Genomic DNA, 25,383 nt, shown 5'->3' with positions numbered 1-25,383 from the left:
ACCATTTTTACTTTTTTTTAACAACAGTAAAAATCACATCTATTTTTTATTTTTGTTTATTTTATGGTTTTTAGTATGGTTTGTACCACAGAAGCATTTTATCTATCTGAGATGAGTAATAAATTGGTAGGAACACAGCAGTTTGTCATACACTGCATGTTCTTCACGTGTGAACTATTCAAACTTTGGACTTGCAGGCATAACTCTGCTAGGCTCTCATTTTTCTCTTTTGAGTTTGTTGTCACAACCAAAAAAAAAACCTTTCAAATATGCATCTTAGAACCCAAAAATATATCAGTCAGTAGAACAGAATATCCAAAACTACTATGATTTACCTGGCTTTCTATCTGAGCTATAAGTAGGTTGAATTGCACTCTTCTCAACTATTTTCTTTTACTGCCAAAAATTAACAAAGGATTGTAAGGCCTAAGTAGAGGAGAATCTGCTCTTTCCATTTGTTATGAACATGTCCTTCATTTGTGTACACTTTATTATATATATTGCCTTGAAATCATAGAAGGATGGGAGGGGGCTACTCTGTTGTATTTGACAAGTTGACAGATTTATTGATATCTCTAGTCATGAAAATAGGAAGCTCAGATTTAAAATTTTTGCTTTTAATTATGTATTTTGTGCTTCTAGTTGGTTAGACATAATAGAAGCTGTATTATTGAAGTTGTAAAATCTAAAGGGGGATTCAGAGTGCAGACATGTTATAAGAAACAAGTGAATATTTAGAATTTTTTTGAATAATTCCTTTTGAAATTAAGAAATCAAAATTAGATAATATAAAAATTTGAATTGTGAACTACATTTTGATGCCAATTTTATTGACATACATTAATAATAATAACGTTTAAATTAAATTTTTAATGTAACTTTGTAAAAAGTCATAATGTGCACTTAGACCTTGCCATATAGATAAAGGTAAACTGGTGTTTTATGGTCTTACTGCTTAAAAATTTTTTTCATGGAAATGCCATCTGCTTTTATACAGAAATTGTTTTGATGCACATTGTGCATTTTGAAGATGCACTTTTTTTTTTGCATTCATGTTTCATCTGGACGTAACTGCAGGAGTTGTTACACTCCACCCAGTAGAATCATCAGAGTTTTTGGTTACCTAGGTATTCCTGGTACATAATTTTTAGATCCCTAATGCATTTCTCCTTTACAGCACAAATGGGATTTCAACTTATCCCTTTAAATATGGATCAACCTTGTAGTTCATCTCTGAACCCTCTCCAACAATTCAACATCTTTCTTCGATAAGGTGATTAAAACTAAACAACTGAAATTGTCCCTAATATTCCAAATAAGGTTTAAACAGTTGTAGAGTGGACTGATGACATCCTTTGACTTGTACTTGATATGTATACAACCTAGAATTCTGTGTGCCTTATTACAAGCTAGCTTACATTTTCTAAAATGCTTTAGAGAATTTGTTAGTTATAATCAGGTCTTTTTCTGTATAAACTTCACTTAAGGGTTTTTTTCAGCAAGCCTCTAAGGAGAATTAATGTTGTGATAAATTATAGTACAATAATAATAATATAAAACTGGTTTCAAAATAGGTTGGAGAAATCTTCACAGCTGCTGGAGCAGCTTTCACTAAACTGGGAGAATTGACTATGCAGCTCCATCCTGTTGGGGATGGATCTTCATCAGGGTAAGGATACTGTTGATATATCAGTACTGAGCAATTTTGAAAAAAGCTTTTTGTCTAAGGGACAAAAAAGGTAGAAAAATCCAATTGTCCTTCTTAAAATTATACTTGCCATTCTCAGATTTAGAAAATTGTTTATTTTGGGACAAAAGTATTTATATCCATAAGCTTTTTTAGTAAAAATGTCACATATACATCAATAAAATACCATTGGTAGTTCCCTTTTGTCAGGAATGGTGTATACTAAATTCATATATATACATATTTGTTCGAGTACTTTAAGATTTTTGATATTTAGTCATTAGGGTTTTACAGTGCAACATGTAAATACTCCATGCTTGAACTGATAAAGTATTCATGGTTGCAACAAACTGAAATAGTATTTGATATATACATCAGTATAGAAGCTCATTTCAAAGGCAGAAGAGTATCTAAAAATTATAATATGGGTGGAGGATAAGAGTCATATTAGTTTAAACAAGTTGGAAGGGATTTTATTCTAGTATTTGTCTGCTGTGCTGCTAATATTAGCTTACTAATTTGAGCTTTTATTTCTATAATGGTTCCTTCTGTCATCTCTCCCTTAAAGTCTGTTTCCTCATCCTTTCACTTTTATTCTTTGACTTTCTGATATGTATGCCATAAATTCTTCATGCATTCCTTTTCATTGTTCATATACCATTCTCCATCCTGATTGCTCTTTTTTCCCTCAGCCTTCTATGGCATGTGAGGGGGACTGCACATTCACACGTCTCTCTTCCTTTTATTTCTCATCTGTCTGCTTGCTCAGATCCTGTTTACCTTCTCCATCATGCCCATGTGTTCCATTGTTATTAAGCCTGCACTTCTCCTTTTCATTGTTCTTAGTCTTTTCCTTCCTTTGATTACTTCTTTCACTCATGCTCTTTCTCCCATTACCTTCTCTCGATGGATTCATCAGCTAATCTGTTAGCTTATTCTCCGTTGGACATGGATTCACATCGGAGATTCCAGGTGTCCTCTCTTCATACTTGTCACTTTATGCACTCTTTGACTGCTTACTTCATTTGTCCATTGTAAGGGATTATTTGGGCTGGCATGTGGAGAACCTCTCACACCTTTTGTTATACACTGTCTCCATCATTTGGCTGTTTTTTGATTTTTTTGTTGGGCTGTGGATTATCTCCAGTTGCTTTTCTCCACAGCTCTTACTGTCTCTGACTGGTTAAGTTCTTTTTCTTAATTTTACAGGGCCATCTCATGTCTTACTGGATCACACTCGATGGCAAGTGTTGGCTGCCAGGGATATATTTAACCAAAGTCTACACATTGTAGGGCCACCACAGCGTGATATAGCACTCATTCATGAGATGGGGTGTTTTACAAGACTGTTTGAGGTATCCTTACAGTGCTGTTTCTCCTAAGGCCCAATCAAGACCTTACCCACTCATGGACTATCATGATACCTGCCAATCCTTTATGCCTAGTTTAAAATCTAGTGCTGGCCAGCTTTTAAAGATAGAGTTTTTGTAGTCACTTGTTGCACTGTCTTACATTGATGTATTCTTCCAGGCTCTCCAATGTGCTTTCACTCCTCTTTTTCTTCTATTGGAGTGTGAGAGTCCTTGTCACCTACCAGTTCCTTGCCACTGGAGTGGTGGACCATGGAAGCTGCCTCCTGAGTATGACCAACTCCAAACAGTGGAGAATATAGTAGTGGCATTCTGTCCATGTATTACAGTTCACCACTAGGGCTGGCTTTCCCCCCATTCTATCAATGTATCATATCAGAAGTTAACATTTTCCAATACTGAAAAGTTATTTTTGATAGATACTCACCCTCATTCAATTCCCACCCTTCCTTCCCACTTCCAGTGCATCTTTTCTTGTCTAAGCTCAGTGATGATTGAGCAAACAGTATAGAGGAAGTCAGCTGTGCTAGGAGCATGTGTTGCACTCCTATTGGTGTAGGGTTGTCACATGCTCACTTGCATGCAACAGTGCAACAGTATCACTTGGAGACATGCAAATTTAGCCTCAAGGCTAGTGGTGAGCGAAAACTTTCACACATAGAGGGCAGCAGTGAATCAGGAAAATTATATGTGAGTGGATGTATCTATCGGAAATACATTTTCAGCATTGGAAAATGTTAACATTGGCTAAAATTCTAGGAATTACATACAATACCTGGAAATACCACATCATAAACATAAAAAAAAGCCATATCAAGCACTGAAAGCAAAACAAAAAAACACATAAAACTGTCAATATACAAAACACTGGTACATCCAATCTTAGAATATGGATTCCCTGCAATACTAAAAATGTTAGATAGCAATTACCTCAAACTGCAAAGAATACAAAACAAAATAAAGCAGCCAGAGTAATAACCAAACCACCCAGTTACACCCACATAAGAGAATTAAACTACCCTACATCAAAGACGGATTCTTGTGCTACTCAGCAAGAATTATTTTAGAAAAGCAAAACATAGAAATGTATTAGCCTCATCTTTCCATCTACTAAACAATACTCTTCTTGGGTGGCAAAGAATGCTTCTCCATATGATCTGTGCCACCAAAACCAGTAACTACAACAAACAAACCCTGTGTTATGTGAAATGTGATAATAGCAAACTAAGTGCAGTGACATTTAAAATGTGGGAAGATAGATAATCTGAAGTGGCACTAAAAACATCATGTTTTGCATCATGGATGAAGATCCACTGTAATCAAGTCAAATAATCCCAATCTGCCAAGAAGCCAACAGCAAAAGCCATTCATGAGTATGAGTGTGAAAAAACCTATTCTAATAACCATCTACAAACCTCAGTTCTCTCCCATTCTTCAGCTTTTGCACTCTGCTTTCTGGCTTCTCTCTGGCCTTATCCATGCTCTCCCGCCTTCTCTCTACCCATCAGTGTAAACTCTACTACCAGTTGCCTACCGTATCCTCACCCGTCATGGCATCTACAATTCCTACCTTTCTCCCCTTAAGTAAATCTCTAAGGTGGATGAAGAGGGATCTCAATTCCTGAATATCCTTGAGGGAAGTGCTTCACCCCAAAGTTCTTGATCTTGGTCCTGAGAGCAGTTACCTTCCCACAGCTGTCTGGAGGCAGTGAAAGGTGATATAGATGTGGGACGTTGTGGGTTTGAGCATCCACATCTTGCTCTCTTATCTTTCTTGATTTTTATTTTTCCACTTTCTTATTATTATTTCTCTATATGGGAGGCTTTGTGAATGGAGGTTAGGATTGATAGACACTCTATACACACTGCAATAAGGGTCCTCCTTCTGCAGTCACCCCCAAATACCAGGACACGTCTTATGTTCCACATTATAACCTGTGCCCTGGTGATTTTGTTTTCTTGTGCAGCAATTTGGTTAAGCATTGTTTTGTATTATGTGTATTTATGTAATATACACAAAGTTTATACATAAAACAGCTTAAATCTTTTTTTAATTTTTATTATATATTGTTTCTAGGTCTGCCAGTTAAACTACTGGATTCCTGCTGCGGATAGAAGCAATAATATCAGTGTATTAATTTAGACATTTGTTACTGTGTGCATGACTGAAGGTGTGTGAGTTAATGGGATTTGTACATTTGTGTATATAGTTTTGGTTGATGTTTAGTGCAAAACATTCTAAAATGTTTGTAGTTCTTACGGTTCAGAATTTTTAGGAACTTGAATCCTCCCTAGAAATCTATTTGGAATGTTTTCTAGGAACACAACAAACAATGAGAAAAATAAAAAAAACTACTTGTTCAGTGGTGAAAGTATAATGGTAAAACCTGTCCCGGATGGTTTCTGTATAACTGATGAATGTATACAGACAACTAAAGTTGGTGTAACTGAGAAAATAGAGTTCAATTATCTGTGATCTACATTCTTATTTTTGTCATTTTAACATTTACCAGTGATTTAGGAATAAACATAGGTGAAAATTCATATTGCCCTAAGAGATTTATTTAGTATGTGGTGTAATATCCTACATGCGTGTATATGTAAATGTTTTATATGATGATTTAGCTATGTTTGTTAAATATCATTACCAAAATGTTTATGCTTTCTTAGAGGCAAATGGACAGATGAAGAAATTGAAATGCTGAGAACTGCAATACAGAAGTTCGGGGATGATCTTAATAAGATTAGTTATTTAATAAAGAACAGGACAGTGTAAGTAGTTTTAAATTTTTTGGGGAAGCTTGCACTGTAATAAGAATATTTTTTCTGTAGCAGTAACGATATTTAAAAAATGGAAAAGCAGTTAAAAGTTGAAAAAATTAGATGCTCAACTTAAGTCTACCATTCTTTAATTTCATTAGCATGACTGTATTGATACTTACATACAAGTTTGTCATAGAGTAATACTGTGGGATTTCAGATAGTCTGAAAGAATGGGAACATTATTCTCAGCATTTCATTTCTTCACTCTTGAATCTTTTCAATCTCCTTAATTTTAAAATATGTTTTTCACTTGTACAAGACACTTCAACTATCAAAATTTTCATTTGGAAAGTTGTTTTTGTGTAATTCAAAATTAGGTGCATTATTTGTATGTACAAGTTGTGTTACGTGTTTTAAACTATATATTTAGTGAAATCTTAACTCTCAGTAATAAAAGCAAGAGAAAAATTCTGAAATTGTTTAAAGAAATCAATTCAAACATTTCATTGCCATAACTATTGAAAATACACTTGCATTACTCTCTCTACATTATTTAACTTTCACTGTATTCACCTCTGTTGTAAACATATCACTTATGTGACAAAGTAATTCAGGATTATTCATTATTATTATTCTAGTGGAGTGTATTTATACATGGCTTTTTAAATTTTTTCATTGTATTATCACTTGTTTTGAAGGGCACAGATTAAAAATAGCATAAAGAAGAAAGGAGATGAGGGAGGACTTCCTTGTACAGTGAAAAAAGTTGAATTGAAACTGCCCCAATGCAAGAAAGAGTCTCAGCAAACCTCTACAGCTACTAATGGTAATCACACAACCATCTTAAGTTATGAAATGTTGCTATTATATTTTATGATAACTGTATTGTTGTTTATGTTTATAAGAATAATTTATCTGATAGTTATTCTTTGTGAACTTTGTTTTTGTTTTTTAACAGTATAGTGAACCAATCAGACTGATTTTGGGAGATATGCCTCACTATTCTTCAGTTGAAAATATGTATATGTATATATGTAAGAATTTTTTTGGAAGTAGTAATATTAAGAATGAGGTTGGCTTCTCTTGAGTTTTATTGAAGATTCTTTCCATATGTTTTTTTTTTCATCTTTCTAGATGCTGTCATTGATTATTATAGTGGTTTCTTTTCTTTATTATGTCACTAGCAGAGACCCGCAAAACATTTGTGGCCAAATTATTGCAACAGAACTTCTTTAAATACAGGATTTCTAGAGTAATACAAAAACATTCTAATAGAAGACACTGAAATCTATAAATCCACTTGTCTTAGCCCTAACATTAGTTAAGCCTTTATTAAGTAGGCCTATAAAGTGATGTGTTAATGATTTAATAATTACTACATTGATCATTGATAAAGCATGATAGTACATCCTCCAGTTTACTGTTATTAATTTTAATGAACTCTGATTTGTTATGAAGTTATTTATAATTTTTTCCCTTTGTATGAAATTAGAATTTTGCAGTCAGTTTTAATTTTACTTTGTGACTATAATGAAAAATACAATATATACCATAATACGGGACAAATTACACTTTACCAAGTTCTCAGAGTGGTAAATATTGTCTTACTGATACCTGTAGTGGTAATTAAAATTGAAGAAGGCTTCTACTGAGATAACTTCAAATTTAATTTTATTTGCAACCTTAAAATCATTAAGTTTAGGGAATGCTTATCTTACTGTGTTAAGATTTGTGATAAACTTGTAATGTTATATGGTTCTTTTTTTAGACATGACATTGAACATGTTGAATGCAGCTGAAGCAGAGGTTGATGTTGAAGAACTGGGTGGCCTGGGTTATGACATTTCTTAAAAAAGTTTTGTTTGTTTGTAAATAGTCACCTTTTTTTATGGAAATAAATCATATCTGTCAATGCTTGAATTTTTTTGTTTGATTATTAAAGCATAGTAAAGCAATTTTGAAAAATAAAAAATGTTTAGAATTAACATAGGAGAAAGAATATGTCAATATTCAGGTCAAACAATCCTCATCTAATGATTAAAAGAGAACATCATATAGCCCTTGGTGCCCAAGTGGATCATCTTCCAATTGGAAACTATAAGAAAACATTGACTGTTTTGTGTCTGTAAATGTATTGTTTATATGCCATTATTTAAGAGTACTTTTACTTTTAAAGAAAAAAATTGTTTCATAATTTTCTGCTTTCTTGATTAATTGGTATCCATTCATGGGTAAATAAACTTAAATACTTAAGGAAAAAAAAATCTGTTTTAAACTTGATTGTATTATGTACTTAATAGATACTATCTGTCATTTCAAAATGTGAAAACTGCAGCATCTTAAGTAACAAAATTCAGAATTGTCTTATCCCTTGAATGAAAGCTCTTCAAAGTTAATATTCCCAATTTATTTTACCTGATTAATATGGTCTGTTAAAGAGTGAGAGAACTGCTAATCCTTATGAACAAATTCTTTTAAAAAATATTGTATAAATATGCAAAGTATTCATTAGCATTTTACATAAAACCATTCATTACATACATAATATTGCGTCTAGTGTTGTATGGAGCAGATCATTTTCAAGTAAATTGCTAAACTGTTTAGAGTAAATAGCATTACAACTCGCAGTACTCTACAAATTCAAATGTCAAAAAAATTGATTATTATCTGCTTATATCCCTTTTTTCCTTTTCAATACAAGAACTGTTACTAGAATTGAACACAACCTTACTTAGTGCTTTATATATTTGTACTTAAACTTCATAGTTTCAGTTGTCTTTGAATTTAGTATAAATGTGTACATGAGAAAAAGAAAACAAAAACATGTAGATGCATTTTTTTCTTCTAAAAACTCTTTCCCCCTTTTTTTTCTATGGTGGCTCAGTGGTAAGCTTGAGGTCTTATAACATTAAAATTAGGGTTTAATCCTTTATGGTGGGCACAGCACTGGCAATCCATTCTGCAGCTTTGCACTTAAAAATAACATATACAAAAAAAATCTAAAAACTTACAAATTTGAGTGTACAAGCAATTTGATTTAAAACAGCTGTACATATGAAAATTCCTTACAATTAACAGTTATATATAATTATTTTATGTTTTACATTTTTATACTTAATAAACAAAAAGTTATGGTATGGTAATAAAGTCGTAGTTTTGCAGCTAGACTTTTTTTACTGTTAGGTGGTAACTGTGATATAGCAAAATTAGTCCCGTCTGTCAAATATAAAATGTTGGGAAGTAATAAATTAAAGTTTTTAAAAGATGAAAACTAGCAAAAATTTATAAGTTGAATTAACTGGGTTTATTTTCAGCCTCGATGAAGAATGGGTAAGCTCTCTCTCTTATGTGAAGGCTTTGTTGGAGGAACATGAACTGGACTCCTGAAGATAGTGAAAAGTATCATCCACATATTTTTGATAATATAATGTTTTAAAAAACAGTGTGGATAGCTTTCTAATCACTGCTTTTCATGGAAATGAAGAATAAATATTAGCTAGAGAAGGAAACAGTCTGGAACCCATAGCTGTATCTCATCATAAATATTACCACTGAACAAAAAGTGTAAATCCTTAATTGCAAAATTCATTAACTTCTAACACTTTGAAATGCATAAGTCTTTAGAACTGTCATTAGAAATTAAGTCCATACTTATTTGTATTATTTCTGACAAAGAATAGAAGGTATACAAGAACTCAGTTTCAAAACTAACACAATAAATCCTACTGTCAAATTTTAGATTTTGTTTTGCTAGAAAATTCAAAACTGACTTCCAAAGTATAAGCATTAGTTATATAATTCTTCAAGACTGGTGGAAGCTCTCAGCAGCCCTGTTCTTAGGTATACTGAATTACCCTTCAGTTAGTAACCACAAATAATAGGAGGAATAGCCAGGATATGTACTTAAAATTTGACAACACCAAGTTGAAGATAGAGATTAAACTATTAAAAGACAAATGCACAAATTGTTAATACTTTTACAAAACAAATATTCTGGATTCTGTATATTATACTAAATAAATTTTGTTTTAACCTGAGAGACTGTGATATATACACAAAATAACTTAGGGGATAATCAAGGGCAGAAGCTTAGTGATTTATTGCCTGAATATGAAGATGTATTTGTGGGGTCGAGTGGATTGAACAAATGTACCTTGTAATCACATTGATATAGGTTATTCACATTTTACTAAACAACCACTGTGCAAGCTTCTTTTTAGAATTAGAAATGTAGCCAATTTTTGAGATATTGCAAAATGTAAAAGAACAGAACCATGCAGTCTTCACAGAGTGGGGTCCACTTCAGTAATTTGTGTCAGGAAGAAGGAGGGTACATCATGGTAATATAGTGGCTTAAAGTGATGACCTACATAGATGCCCTTTTCCACTCTCAATGGCAGTTGAATGTCTGGACACATTAGAAGGCCTTACCCATTTATTGAAAATCTGTGCATTGATTGCAGCACCAGGATGCGAGAGTAACTGGTTAACCCTTGACATGGCTCAAACTCAGAGGGGGTTGTGATTCAATGTGCAGTCAATCCTTCCAGTGACATATGGTCCACATGAATGGTCAACTTACTACCATACAGGTAATAGCAGTAATGTTTAACCCTATGTGCATGGTTGATTGTCAACGTACACATGTCAGGACCTTTTACAGGTACCATTCAACATGATATCATGTATTTGATGTCAGAGTTTCCAGCTTTTAATTTTACCCTACATTGCTGATTTAATGACAGTTCATGACAAAGGAGAGTAAATACCAGATACAATATAGAGAGATACTGAACAAACTATAGATAAGCATTTCAAAAGTTATATAAATGCATATAACTTACATCTGCAAGTTGTATGATGGACAAAATTATTTTTGTTCTTCACCTAAACATCATATTGCACTCTGACTTGAAAAGGAATGTAGACTATTATTACAAAATTAATACATGTATCTATATGAAATATGGCAAGCTTTTAGTAAAATGTACAAGTTTGTTGTACGCAAAAAATTAATTTGTAACAACAAACGTGTAATTTTTACTAAAAGCCTTCCATATTTCATATAGATACATGTAGTAAATTCGAAATTATAGTCTATTCCATCTTAAGTACAGTGTTCCATGCATATTTGGTTAATGAAGCCCAAAACTACAAACAATTTTTTTTTTGTTATGCAGTATCCGAATTCAAGGACCATCAATATATGAATAACATGCATGATCATGTTCTACTCCATCCTGCAACTGCGACAACACTACTACTATTATTCTCATCAGTTTTGTAAGACTTTACAACCTCTTCATAGATATTTTGCCACCTGAAATTCAATTAAGGCACACTTTACAGACTGTAAAATGTGCTTATATCTTCTATTACATCTAAAACATGAATCGGATGTGTTTACCTTGGAAAAGTAGGCTACAAAAGCACTGATAAAATGACAAAAACCAAAGAAAGTGTGCACTCCTCACTTGATCATGGGTTGAGTCAGCATAAACTCCATCTACCCACAATATGACCAAAAATGTTTACCTGTTTATGTACGAGTGTACACTTTTCCTGGTTTCAAGGTCTGCTCTTCGTACCCACTGAAATACCACGCTCATGTTCTCAGCAGCAAACTTTATTGTTCTACTAAACATCAAGACATCATCAACCTCAACCAGGCATCGCTCTCACTGCAACACTTTCAGTATAAGCTCTATCAGGCTCTCAAGATTAGTGGATGTATTACACAGAACGAATGGCAGGATTTTAAACTCATATAAACCATCTCAAGTACTGAAAGTAGATTTAGGCCTGTTCTTTCATTCAGTTCTCATTGCTAGTATCTGGATGGCAGGTCTAGTGTTGAACCACTACAGTCTTCTATTGGTTTACATGCCACAGCCTATGTCAAAAATGCATCCACTTGGATGTTGTTCGGAATGGGAGGAGCAAAGCATCTGCTTTGCTTTTGGTATGTTGGGTCACTATTGCCTAAACTGCCCATAATTTGCTGAGTATCAAAGTAGGCAAAACTATCAGTTTCAGCCAAAGACTGAATAATTCCAGTACAGTAGAACCAACAGTAAATGATAGAAAACTAATGGAGCCAAGTTGGGTCTGCCAAGAGACTTAAGGGAACATAACAGACAGTTTGCACTAAAGGGTTTGATCAATAAAGCTTACAAACAAAGGTCCCAGATCTAGTATGGTTGATCCTTACCATCCAACAAAGTAAAGGAATTGAGCACAAATGCACGCAATCTGTGGCACTTGTATAATTAGTTGTGAGTGCAGGAAGGTGTGCTGTATCTTTATTATAAATCATTGAGTCGTGGTTCTCAGACTGTGCTACAGCTAGTGGTCTCCAGAGCTCTAAAGCAAAAGATTTTTCAGACTTTGCATAAAACAAAGTCTGGATGACACCTAGATATTGCTCACACTGGTGCTAACATTTGACAGTAGTTCCTCTGGCTCTATTCGAATCATTATATTAGGCATTGGTGTGAATACTGTGTGCCTCCCGGAGAAAGAAATGGCTGAGATTGAGTGAACTCTGACAGATAAATGCCGAATCTCTCTTACAGAGGATAAACCCTGGGTATTTCGGGTCCACTCTCTCAGTGAAGAGAGGTCATTTGTATATAATTGTTGCCTTTGACTACTTCATGAAGTGAACCAAGGCTTATCCATTGGTCTAAACATTAACTCATTCTGTAGATACTGTGTTAAATGATCACTCAATACCATATCTTGGAGCACTGGAATAGTTCCCCATGAATCAGAGAACTAATTTCAGCAGCCAATTGTTCTCTGATCTGAGTAAAATGTTAGGTGCGGTGAAGAAATGCACTTTACCTTATCACTTACAGTCAAATGACCTAGCAGTACATGTAATACAGACTACAAAAAATGTTCTTGTTTTCTGAGTAACTGATTGAAATATTCTGATCTGAAACATCATCTGACATTTTGAGAAGATCACTATCTTGTTCTAGCTGGCTGGCTAGAACTATATGGAGCATGCTACCTGGTCCTTGCTAGACTCTCCCTATGTGTCGACAAGTATGAAGATTCTACATGCAGTGAAGGAGTTGTGTTTCTTAGATGCAACTTGATAAACAATAGTAACAGCACAAGTTTCAATTCCAGCTGACGAGAATTCTAACCGAAAATTCTCAGTTCATCTGAATCCTACCAGCGATTATTTACTTCATGATGCCTGAAAAGATCAGAGCTACTGAGATGTAGCTTCTGAAAGCTTTAGCATGTGGCAATGTGTGATGGTAATATATATACACTGAGTGGTCACAAGTAAATAGACACCTAATTTTTCGTCATATAACTGATTCATGCTAACTAATTTGTGTTCAAAGAGCACCAGTACGACAGTTCAATAGTTCAGGGTTCCTGTAAATAAAAAACAAATTTATAAAATGTATAACGTTTTTAAAACATGAGTAAGTAGTACAAAATAAGGTTTCAGCATTATTTTCTATGATTTACATGTATATTTAAAACGTGATTGTGAAGGAGAAACAAATAATAGAGTAACTGTAACCCTACTTTTGGCCCACCCTGTATATGTGTCAGAGTAATTCTGGACAGAGTTGAAGATTGTTGCAAGGTTGAAGGTGGACACTTTGAGCACTTGAGAGATTAAATGTTTAATGTAAAATGTCTAATATGTAAATATAATGTATGTAAATAAATGTCTAAATTTCTAATAAAGGAAAAATGTTTAAGTGTTAACTGTAACCCTACTTTTGGCCCACCCTGTATAACTAGCTGCATTTGTCTCCGCATGGACCCAACAAACCTTCATGTCAAATTTGGTGAAGATCCATCAGTAGTGGTAAAAGACACAAAACGCCTATAAAAACTGCAAAACGCAAAATGCAAAACTGAAAATTTGTTTATAACCCCTCATGGACCTAATGAACCTCCACACCAATTTTGGTGAAGATCCATACACACCCTGCGAAATAGCTACATGGACATACAACAGACAGTATTTATATAGATAGGGACATTTTAATCCGAGCATATGCTTTAAAGTGGCTTAAACTATTGAGTTTATAACTTGTTATACAGAACAAGGTGACCAAGAATGCAAATTTCTAAACAACGTAGGTTTTCTTGTAATGTCTTTTATGAACAGTTAAGTGTTCAACTAGTTTTCTCTCTCTCTATCGAGGTCACATATTATTTCTAAAAAACAAACTAACTGCTTTAACCACTCATCGGTTCTCTGGCATCCTGTGATTTGGTTACAGTACGAGAATTTGAAAGTTTGTTTTGTTTGTTAGTAGTTAAGCACAAAGCTACACAATGAGCTATCTGTGCTGTGCCCACCACGGGTATCAAAACCCAGCATCTAATGTTATAAGTTCGCAGACTTATTGCTATGTCACTGGGAGCAAGAATTCGAAAGTAAACATTTTTCACACTAAAATATCAAGTGTATTTAACTCTCGCAGGCTCTTCAGAATAAAGATAGAGGTTTAAGTCGTTTAAAGAAATACATTTTATATTGTCTTACAATGTAAATCGTACAGCGTCAATAATTTACATGCGATGTCCACTACAAAACTAATAATCATAAAATGATACGCGTACGATATTCAGGTATACATAGGTTAGAGGTATTGTTGGAATTTAAAAACTTTATTTATGAAAATGTTACTTGGCGGCCCGTTGGGTATCCTTATCTATAAGGCATAGCCCCTACCTTTACTTAATTTGTTTATCAAGGGGGGGGGGGCTAAAACACCATCAGAACCATACAGGCATGATGGATGTGAAAGAGTAAGTTTACTTGGGTCGCTGAACCAAAATATGGCATCGGATTTTGCATTCCTGGTTTCTCTCAGAATTCCAGGGGTGCCATTTTTGAAACTTTGTTTATACCCCTTCTCACAAGCCAGCAAGACAAAATTTGGCACATGTTCTCAGGTACCACGGACAGGTGACTTAAATGTTTTTTTTTCGAATATAGACTCCCCCATCTGGGATTGCTACAGAAGTAATTGGGGGAATAATGAAGAAGTTTGGTGCCTCTGTGAATCATGAGAGAGGCCTTTGTACTCCGCAACAGAGTGAGGATATTTTATGTTATCATTTCAGTTTTCAATACCTCATTCAATATAATTTCATCAAAACAAAATACAAATTAAAAGGTAGAGTTGACATTTGTAGTTTTTAACCGCAAGATACTCCTAAATTTGTTTTAGCGTAAAGCTACACAATAAGCTATGTGCACTCTGTCCACCACGGGGAGTCGAACTTCGAATTTTAGAGTTAATCAGTGCTGTAATTGAGTTTTATGAGTTTGGATTACTTTTTAGACCCAAACGTCCTGTTACCCGAAGGGACAGCGGTACGTTTACAGACTTACAACGCTAAAATCCGGGGTTCAATCATCTACAGTGGACACAATGTGGCTTTGCTCTAAAATAAACAAATAAACCCAAAAGACTAAAATCCTATCGTCAATCATCCATACTAGCGTCGGTTATTGTTTCATGAACTTTGTTAGTTTGTTTTGAATTTCGCGCAAAGCTGCATGAGGGCTTATCTGCTCTAGCCGTTCCTCATTCTACAGTAATAAGAGTAGAGGAAAGGCAACTAGTCAACGCCACCCACCGCCAATTCTTGGGCTACTCTTTTACGAATAGTCGAAATGACCATCAATTATAACGCCCCCACGGTTGAAAGGCGAGCATGTTCGGTGATGGGGATTCGAACCCGCGACCGTCAGATTGCGAGTTGACCTCCTTAACCACCAGGCCCGAACTTTGTTGGTTATAACAACAAAACAAAACTGAAAAAGCAATAGCGATGGGAAATTTGGTGTCATATCTTAAAGGCATATTCAAACTGTCATAATATTTAACTATCCTGGCATTAAACTGGTGTATGAATTAGTTGTAAGTTTATTGTAAGGAAATATTTTGGTTTGTTGTAACGATGTACAACGCTTCTGGATTTGAGGAGAGAAGGAGGAGCAAAATATTTTAAAGTTATTATCATTTAAAATGTAAAACCATAGTTTCCACAACGTGATTCTGTAGCGGGCATTTTCAAACCAATCATTCTGAATTCTTACAGTTAATAAATATAAACCCACCTTATTCAAACAAAATATTAATTCGATATTATTTCTTTACGATAAACATGAAATTAAAGGTAAATATTGATATGTTTGAAATTTTATTATAATATAAACAGTAATTGTTGATGAAGTCGAAGAAAAAATACAACTAAATCTTTTTTAAGTTCGTAACCGAAACAAACCAAACCAGCTCAGCTGTGATAACCTTTTTTTTTGTATTTTTAACGAATTAATTCAAAATTGATTCGTAACTAAACCACCATAATCTTATCTATCTAAGCTGCAGTCATCCCTCGTTGGATGTAGCACTCCGTCAGACCAGTCCAGTATTTCCTATTCCTACCATACCGTGTCCATCTGATTTCTACTTCCGCCACTATATCATCCCTCTTTTGGCTTCTTTTAGATCTTTTACCTATTCTGAGTTGCCATTCCATTGTTTTTAATGTCAATCTGTTATCGGAATACCTTGCTACATGCCCAGACCATTTCCATTTACTTCTTAGCATGAACATTCCTGCATCTATTATATTTGTTGTTTTTCTTATTCTGTCATTTCTCCATCTGTCTTGTAGTGTTATATGAAGTATTTTTTCTTTCTATAGCTCTTTGTGTGGTTTCTATTTTTTTCCCTTATATCTTTTGTTGGTGCCCATGTTTGGCAGCCATATGTTAAGGTTGGTAGTACACACTGATCCATGATCTTTTTCTTTAAAGTAATGGGGATATCTTGATCCTCTAGAATTTCTTTATACATTTTAAATCATCGCCATGTTGCCTTTATTCTTACCATGATCTCTTCCCTTGTTGTGTTTTTAATTTTGAGGATTTGTCCCAAATATTTGTACTCTGGCGCTTTTTTTATTTCTTCATTCTCAATTTTGATGGTATCTGTATCATGATAGTTAGTCATATATTTGGTTTTTCCCTTATGTATTTTTAATCATGCTACCGGCATCAAACTGTTTGATAGGGCTTCCATCTTTTTTTTGTTGTTGAATTTGTAATGCGAGCTACATCATCTGCAAATCCTAGATCTGTTAATATCTCCCCATCTATTTTTATACTTTATTTTCTAGCTCAATTTGGTCAGCATAATGATCAATATTAAATGACCTTTTTACTTTATTGATTGGTATTCCCACAATGTAGCTGCTGTATTCTTACCATTTAAGTTGTCAGTAATTTTTTGTTAATCGCATCACAAGCTGTGTATTAAGAATGTAATAAAATTGTTATAGGTGCAGGTTAGCAAAAATGTATATATATTTCTATTTATATCAACATAAAAAATCAAATTAGTTACATTATATAAAGTTCTTCAGGCAGTATTATTCATATGTAAATCTTCGCTATTTATGTTTGACCAGCGCGAATAAAGCGTCAAATATTTATTTTTATGAAGTCGCAGGATAACCGCATTATTAATTCCAACACCTTGACAGCTACTCCTAGCTAGAAAGCAACAACAACTGGTAATATTGCTGTCTGAGCTACTTTGTGTTAGTGTTGAAAATGCAGTTGGAAATATAAAACGTTTATTTAGCTTATTATTTCTTTGGAACAAATTCTAAATTCATCTTTACAAAGATTATTGTGCACTTTTACGTTTGCTTTCAAATTTGAACTGCAAAGTGATTCTTGTACAGTAATGATGGAAATTTAAACAACAAATATATGGATGATTATATACATACATAAATACACACAAAATGTATTATCAAAGTATTGAGACCTGGAGAAAGTTAGCATTGTATTATGCTGATGGACTCTCGTTTTAATACCTACTTGGTCCGCATGTGGTGTTAATCATAGCCAGGACTTTGCTACTAGCATCTACCACCAACTGTTGATGGCAAAGACTACCACCCTTCTTGTAAATCAGTTCCAAGCATATCTTAGGTTCGATATTTGTTCTTTCAGAAGATATTTCAAAACGTCCAGGAAAGTTCAATTAAACTGAGTCAGGAGTAGAAATAGGTCTTAGATTTTATTAGTTTCCTATCACTGCTGGACATGACGTATTGTTCATTATTATGCTGAGAGAGCCACAGTTTTTTTTCAAATAGCATGTCTTTGTTTGTTTGCTTTTAAATTTCGCGATGAGCTACACGAAGGCTATCTGCGCTACTCGTTCCTGATTTAGTAGTGATAGACTAGAGGGAAGGGGGCTAGACATCATCACCCAACGCCAACTCTTGGGCTACTCTTTTACTACCGAATAGTGGGATTGACCGTTACATTATAACAGCTCCGTGACTGAGAGGGCATGTTTGGTGGCAGGGATTCAAACCCGCGACCCTCATGTTGCAAGTCAAACGCCCTATCCACCAGGCCATGCTAAGTCCCCAAAGCATGTAATCAATGTATGTAGAACAGTATTGAACAGAATATGACATCGTGATAAGGCACGTACGAATTTTATCTGTGGACCAATTTCAAACAATATAAAAGATGCTCAAAGCACGATACTATCTATACTCACCTACTTTTCACAGTTGGGACAACACCTACTGTATCTAAAGTGTTTTCCAGGTTGCAGTCAAATCTGTCTGATACAAACAATGATTAGTAGGATTCACCAGTCTGAAGCTGGTTTCCATTGTTTTCACCTTAACTTCAACACTCAATGCATCAATGGAGTTGATATTCCGCATTCATGCTGTGAAGAGAAGCTTATGGGATCCAGCTCCATCAAAAAAAAAGTAGCAACAAAATATCCAGTGTTCTGACCTGCTCTTCTGAATCAGGAGCATCATTATTTCACACAAGGATTGGGGGAAGGGCACAAGGAAGAGTGATCTCGAGTGTGTCACCCAATTCAGTCGGAGGTTCCACTATAGTGTTATTTGTATATATGTATTAATCTGGCCTAACTTGAAATGATTCACAGAAACTGCCATTTTGGGATTCCGCCTCAGCTTGGGAAGGGTGGGGTGCGACTGTCCCTATAGCCCCCAAGTTCTTATGAACTCTCGTTGAGCTCTGCCATATAAATTGAACACAAGCTGTGTATTTTTTATTTACAGCATATTCAAAATTGTGTAAATATTAAGAAATGTTTGAGAGGTGTTCCTGAGTCATCCGTTGGTCTTTATTTTTATTATAACATTATCTAAATTGGAGGTGAGTATGAGCAAGTTAGCTGAAATACCTCCTACAACCATCTCATTAATTCTACATTCAAAAATCATTCCACTCTCAAGGTTCGTGTGCCCTTTCCCTTGGGACAACATAGCTGTTACTGTCGGTCACTTGACTTGTAAGCAAGTCAGAACATTGTCTGTCATGTATTTCTAATGCCATACCAGGATATATAGGTATATATACTCTAGAAGTAATAAAAAAAAACGAAAAATTGAGTACGATGCAGAGATGGCAATGCCAAAAAAGTACAGAAACAAGATAGGAATAGATACACAAAACCATACAAAAATCCATATATAAGAAGCCACATCTATCCAAGAATAACTTTTACCTACAACTAAAATGTTGAATTCCTGTCAGTTTCATGAATTCAGGTTTGAATAAAAGCATTTAAACTGAATATACAGTCTTGATGTACAATTTTACAGTGGCTAATAACCATAAGCTTGTGAGATTGACTCAGTACATACTGGATACTTCTATAATTTTTGGCATTGCCATCCCTATATCACACTTAATTTTTTGCCATTTTTTATTGTTTCCCCTCTTTTTTTATAAGCAATTTCATTGGAGTGGGTTGATAAGTGAACATTTGTTTTATTTTTATAATTCAGTGGTAATATATATTGTTAATAGCATATCAGTTTTGTCAGTTTCTCTAATTTTGGATTACATCGGGGCAAGTTAAGCTGAAATGGTTCCTTCAGGATGAAACAAGTACCCCGGAGCACTGGGATATACTTACAGAACCCACACCTTCCAATTTCACCGCAACTCACTGCTAGGGTCATGTCGATTAATAGGGAGGATATCATACAGATCCCAGACAATGAATTACGATACCACGCATACACATACAGCTATCGGACTTGGCCCCACTAAAAATTTGAAGAAAAATAGACTTCTATATAATGTCTTGTTTTGATAATTAAGAACTCAGACATCAATCAATAAAAAAGTACACAGATCTGTCAGTTACATAAATAAATGATATCCTTGATACCTTGAGTATTAATTTAGATTAAATTTGTATTTATTTCTTTATTTTTACTGAAATTGTTTTGGCAGATATCATGTTTGAGCAATGAAAAGCCACAAATGGTCATTAGATAAGAACAATTTGTGCTATTATCTAGCCACCAGAAATAAAACTGTTATTGAAGAGGTTTGTTTGTTTGAATTGTTTATAATTAAGCACAAAGCTACATAATGGGCTATCTGTGCTCTGCCCACCATGGGTATCAGAACCCAGATTATGGTGTTGTAAGACCGCAGACATACCGCTGTGCCACTGAAGGCTTATTCAACAGGATCTTAAGCTTTACATGCAAGGAATACATAAGCTAACAATGACTTCAGGAAGTTAAAAAGAATACTATTAGGACGAAAAATAGTGAATTTAATTGTAATGAGCTTATTCTATTGAGCAGCAAATTTCAGCCTTTGGCTTCTGCAAACAAGGGACTATTGGAGGGAAGGAAAAAAGGGTCAGAGAAGGATGTGGATGGTAAGGAGGTTATAGTTATAGGTGATTCCTTGACAAGGCATGTGGATACGAGAGTTTGTGGGGTAAATAGGGAGAAAAGATTGAGATTATACTACCAAGGGGCACAGGTGGGGGATATAACTGACAAAGCAGGAGATATAATAAAGGGATTTAGCAGAGATGCAGTTTTGTTGGTGCATGTAGGGAAAGGTAGGTCAAAGGAGCTAATTAATAAGTACATGGGTTTTTAAAATCATTTAAAGAAAAAGGCCATAATTTAATCTTGTCAGGGTTACTACTCAGAATTAACTGTAAGGATGAAGTTATAAGTAGGTCACTCGGGCTAAATGTTAGTCTTAGTACTAGGTTACTAAGTAAGGTTGAGCAGTTTGGCTGGTTGGACTTTTCGGATCAGTTCAGTGGAGGAAGGGAATCTTTTTTGGAGTGGATGGTTTACATTCAAATAGAGTAGGGGCTGGTTTGTTTGCTAAGGCTATTAACTCATCTGTAACAGCTAATTTAAAACTAATTGGACAATTTTTATTGCCTCCCTCGTAAAGAGGAGTTACATTAGCTAACTTCCAATCCCTTGGTATCTGCCCACTATTGAAGGACTGACAAAAATAGTAGTAAGTGGCTCACATCAGTTGTGAGAAAAGTTTTGGAAAGTCTGATAAAAGATGCTTTGCAAAGTCATTTAACAAAGGCTAGAATTATGTTGTGTTGTTAACATGGTTTCACTAAGAAAAAATATTGCCTTACAAATCTTTCGACATTCTTTGAAAAGGTTACTGCTTATGTAGATGAAGGTAGGAGAGTAGATTTGGTGTATCTTGGATTTTCAAAAAAGCATTTGACAAGGTGCCACATAAAAGGCTTGTAAAAACATTTATCTTTATAAGGTGTGGAGAAAAGTTAGCAAATTGGATAGAAGAGTGGCTGGATGTAAGAAAGTAGAGGGTTGTTACAAATGGAGTTCAGTCAAACTGGATTAATGTTACATGTGGGTACCTCAGGGCTCAGTCATAAGATCTTTGCTCTTTTTGATTGACATTGATGAAATAATGGTCAATAAATTACTTAAATTTGCAGGTGATATTAAGGTCTTGGGTGTTGCTACCTGTGAAGAGGATGCTGCTGATTTACAAAAGGATTTAGATCATTTAGTGAGTTGGGCAAAATAATGGAAAATGTGTTTTAATTATAATAAATGCAAGATATTGCATGTGGGTTATCATAATTTGAATTATAAGTTTAATTTAGATGGGAATAACCTTAACAGTGTCATGAAAGAAATTGATCTTGATGTAATAGTTGATCAGTCTCTAAAGCCATCGAAGCAGTATGCTGTTGCTTGTGGTGGGGCAAATATGATTTTAGGTTGTATCTACAGAAATGTTTAATACAAGTCTAAAGAGGCTATTATTTCATTGTATAGATAACTGATAAGGCCACATTTGGAATTTTGTGTTCACTCTTGTGCTCCTTACCCAAGGAAAGATATTTAATTGCTGGAAAGGGTTCAGAGCAGGGTTACTAGAATGGTGCCTGTGATTGAGGGGTTGTCATACGAGGAGTGATTGAAATCTCTCAACTTCTTTTCTCTTGAAAAAAGAACAGTTAGAGGGGACATGATTGATGTATTTAAGATTGTAAAGGAAATTGATAGTGTTGATGTATCATCTTTTTTCATACTTAAACGGTGAGAACAGTAGGACTAGGGTACATAAATATAAATTTTGGTAGGCTAGGAGTCATCTTCAGCTAAGTCAGTTATTTTTTAAGAGGGTGGCTGGCCTTTGGAATGGGCTGCCTTCTGGCGTTGTGGAGGCAGTAAATTTATATAAGTTTAAGCTTGATAAGTGTATGAATGATAAGGGCTGGCTTTAAGTTGTTTTTTTTTAATTAATGTATTTTAATTTAGTTTAGAAGATGTAACAGCCGAGATGGACCAATAGGTTCCATGTTGTTCCAAAACGTCGTGTTATGAAACTTGAAAATTATATATGCTTATAAACTGAACTCACAGCTCAGTAGTAGTTTTCTTTTTATCATTTCCCCACACAAATACGCGTGGTTGAAGAACAGGATAATATTACTATTATTCTAGCTGTGAAACAATCGAGAATGGCAATTGGGTGCACAAATAAACCTATAACTGAACTTTAGGAGTTATTGTAGACATCAGAGAGTAAGTGATTCAATGCAGCGGTTATTTTTTTTTCGACCCATCCATGTATACTAAGCACTACCATGCTTAATGATAGTATGTTACCAAGTACTCTTAAAATGCTGTTCTGTCATACTAAAGCCAATGCTAAAGTCATATTTTGACTAGCATGGGAAAAGAAAAAAAGAAAGCTAGTTCCCAGTTCTCAACTTTAGCAACACTTTTCACTTGCTATTGGGAGTTTCAAAAGCTGTGAAATACTCGATAATGGAAATTAGGTACTCAAATAAACCTATAACACAACTTCAGGAGTTATCGTAAGCATCACACAGTAATTGATTGACTGCGGCAGCCATATTTTCTCGGCTTCTCCATAAATACTAAGCACTACAGCGCTTAGTGATAGGCTGTTCATCTTTTTCGTTGTAATAGTTAACAAGAAAGTGTATCGACTGAAGATATTATTCACCTAGTGATTCTAATTTCAAAAACAATAATATAAAGTTAAGGTTATAATCTTCAATTTTAAACATTAACAATAATGTACATTTTGTTACGAGGCTGCACAACTTTTGGGTATACTGTTTAATGATAATCTACACATGGTATAGAATTATTAATTTTATGGTTTTTAATTTGAATGACGTTTTTGTATGTGGTCTGAAGACTGTTGAATATGTGGTTCAAATGCTTTAAGTATGTCCATTCAAGATTATTTGCCTTACATGTGATTATAATGTTTTATGTGAAAATTAAAGTAACACACGTAATGATACGAAATGGTTTAACATACTTGTTTACTAATTAATATATTTTGCTGCAAAATAATCACATTATAGTTTAATAAAGAAATCTATGATAAGTTTGATAGATTCATTATGGGTTTCGAGTTAGCAGTAACAACTGAAAATGATGGTTGGATAAATGTGCTCAGATACTTTCAAATCACTTTATCATAGAAATATGTTGATGAAGCTTTTGACATTTTCACATCAAAAGCAGTTTCTCTATTTTAGCAGAATTTAAATAATAAATAATTCTACATAGTTTATAGTTGTTTTAGGCTTAAACAGTGTAATTTGAGTTTAATCAAGAAGCTTGTTACTAGATCTATAGAATTGATACTTGTTTCATAATGAGATGAAAATAATCTAAGATTTTTTTTTTGCAAGGAAACAAGTGTTCTATTTTACTATTGATGTATATATATATATACGAGGAGAACTTAACAAAGTTGTCACCCTTCTTATTCCACAAATTAGTGTTTTTAAAAAAAGTAGATTACTATAGTGTTTCCGGACATAAAGGATAAGTTGTTGAAATATTTAAATAATGTAAATAAATTAATTGGACATAACTATATGCACGATTACAGTTAATCTGTGTTTTCAGACCTTTTATGAGAAGTAACCGGTTACTTACATTTGAAAATATGACGGTAAAAATCAGATTTCGATACCTGTAGTGGGCGAAACATAAATAGCCTATTGTGTAACTTTATGCTCAACAACAAAACAGACATTTAAAAATGTTGTACAGAAAGGAAAATCCTCAATCATTATTTACAAGTCCATATATATGTCCAAAATTTAGCGTTTAATATTTAGTGCACTATTGGGTATCTTTGTACATACAGCTGTGAATGGTAGTAAAAGTCCCCTGATGGTTTGTTAGTAATTATGCTGAGGTCTTTTCTGTATTTTTAACGATGTTATAATCTTTTTGCATATTAAATTAATATACACCGCATTTACACCATTAAGAACAACGCTACCAGAACTAATATTGCTGATCCAGTTCATGTCTTCTGTTGATTTAACGTCTGTTTGTCTGTTTGTTTGTTTGTTTTTTGAATTTCGCGCAAAGCTACACGAGGGCTATCTGCGCTAGCCGTCCCTAATTTAGCAGTGTAAGACTAGAGGGAAGGCAGCTAGTCATCACCACCCACCGCCAACTCTTGGGCTACTCTTTTACCAACGAATAGTGGGATTGACCATCACATTATAATGCCCCCACGGCTGAAAGGGCGAGCATGTTTGGTGGGATGGTGATGCGAACCCACGACCCGCAGATTGCGAGTCGAGCGTCCTAACCACCTGGCCATGCCGGGCCAGTCTGTTTGTCACTGTTACTCTAACAAGCTGTATTATTGAAGTCAATACTGGCCTTTAGAAATGTAAAATGATACACAATCTTATTGTAATATAGGAAAGAAGAAGAAAACAATATTTACCTATGTATACCTTCAGCTAATATTGTCATATGACATGTCTATCAATCACATTTATAGATTTAAAATTGTCACAAATATCTGTAGTATACCTTCAAGTCATTTCATGAAATAGAATATTAACGCTGCACTTTTCACAATGATAATTAGATAAAATAGGAATTGAATTTGGATAGGTAAATGATTAAAGGCACCTTCAACTCGGTTTTTAAACCATAACTATTACGTATGTATGTGTGGTTTAGAGATGGATGATAGCGTCACGCAATTGAGAAGGGTGGGGTGGCTTATATATACTGTGCGTTACCATGGGGCGCCCTCAGGAAAGGGCAATAGGTGGCCTTTGCCCCCTTACATTTCACAAAAAATTTACATATTAAGATGTAAACTTAACATCATAGTTAAACTAAATATTTTTAGTAATTTTT

At 34.4% G+C, this 25,383-nt stretch overlaps 1 protein-coding gene across 1 annotated transcript in view; it reads left to right on the top strand.

Annotated features, from left to right (window-relative positions):
* LOC106466140 (chromatin complexes subunit BAP18-like) overlaps positions 1-7,740 on the top strand; it is an 18,903-nt gene extending 11,163 nt beyond the window's left edge. Inside the window, exons 3-6 of the mRNA XM_022394104.1 lie at positions 1,575-1,669; positions 5,728-5,829; positions 6,519-6,646; positions 7,589-7,740. Of these exons, the coding sequence (XP_022249812.1) occupies positions 1,632-1,669; positions 5,728-5,829; positions 6,519-6,646; positions 7,589-7,671 (351 nt within the window). The 5' untranslated portion in view covers positions 1,575-1,631 and the 3' untranslated portion in view covers positions 7,672-7,740. The remainder of the gene's footprint in view (positions 1-1,574; positions 1,670-5,727; positions 5,830-6,518; positions 6,647-7,588) is intronic.
* Positions 7,741-25,383: the final 17,643 nt, after the last annotated feature.

The sequence above is a fragment of the Limulus polyphemus genome, unplaced genomic scaffold, assembly GCF_000517525.1.
Source record: "Limulus polyphemus unplaced genomic scaffold, Limulus_polyphemus-2.1.2 Scaffold2166, whole genome shotgun sequence".
Lineage (NCBI taxonomy): Eukaryota > Metazoa > Arthropoda > Merostomata > Xiphosura > Limulidae > Limulus > Limulus polyphemus.
The sequence above is the reverse complement of the archived record's forward strand: the minus strand, read 5'-3'. Positions and strand labels throughout refer to the sequence as shown.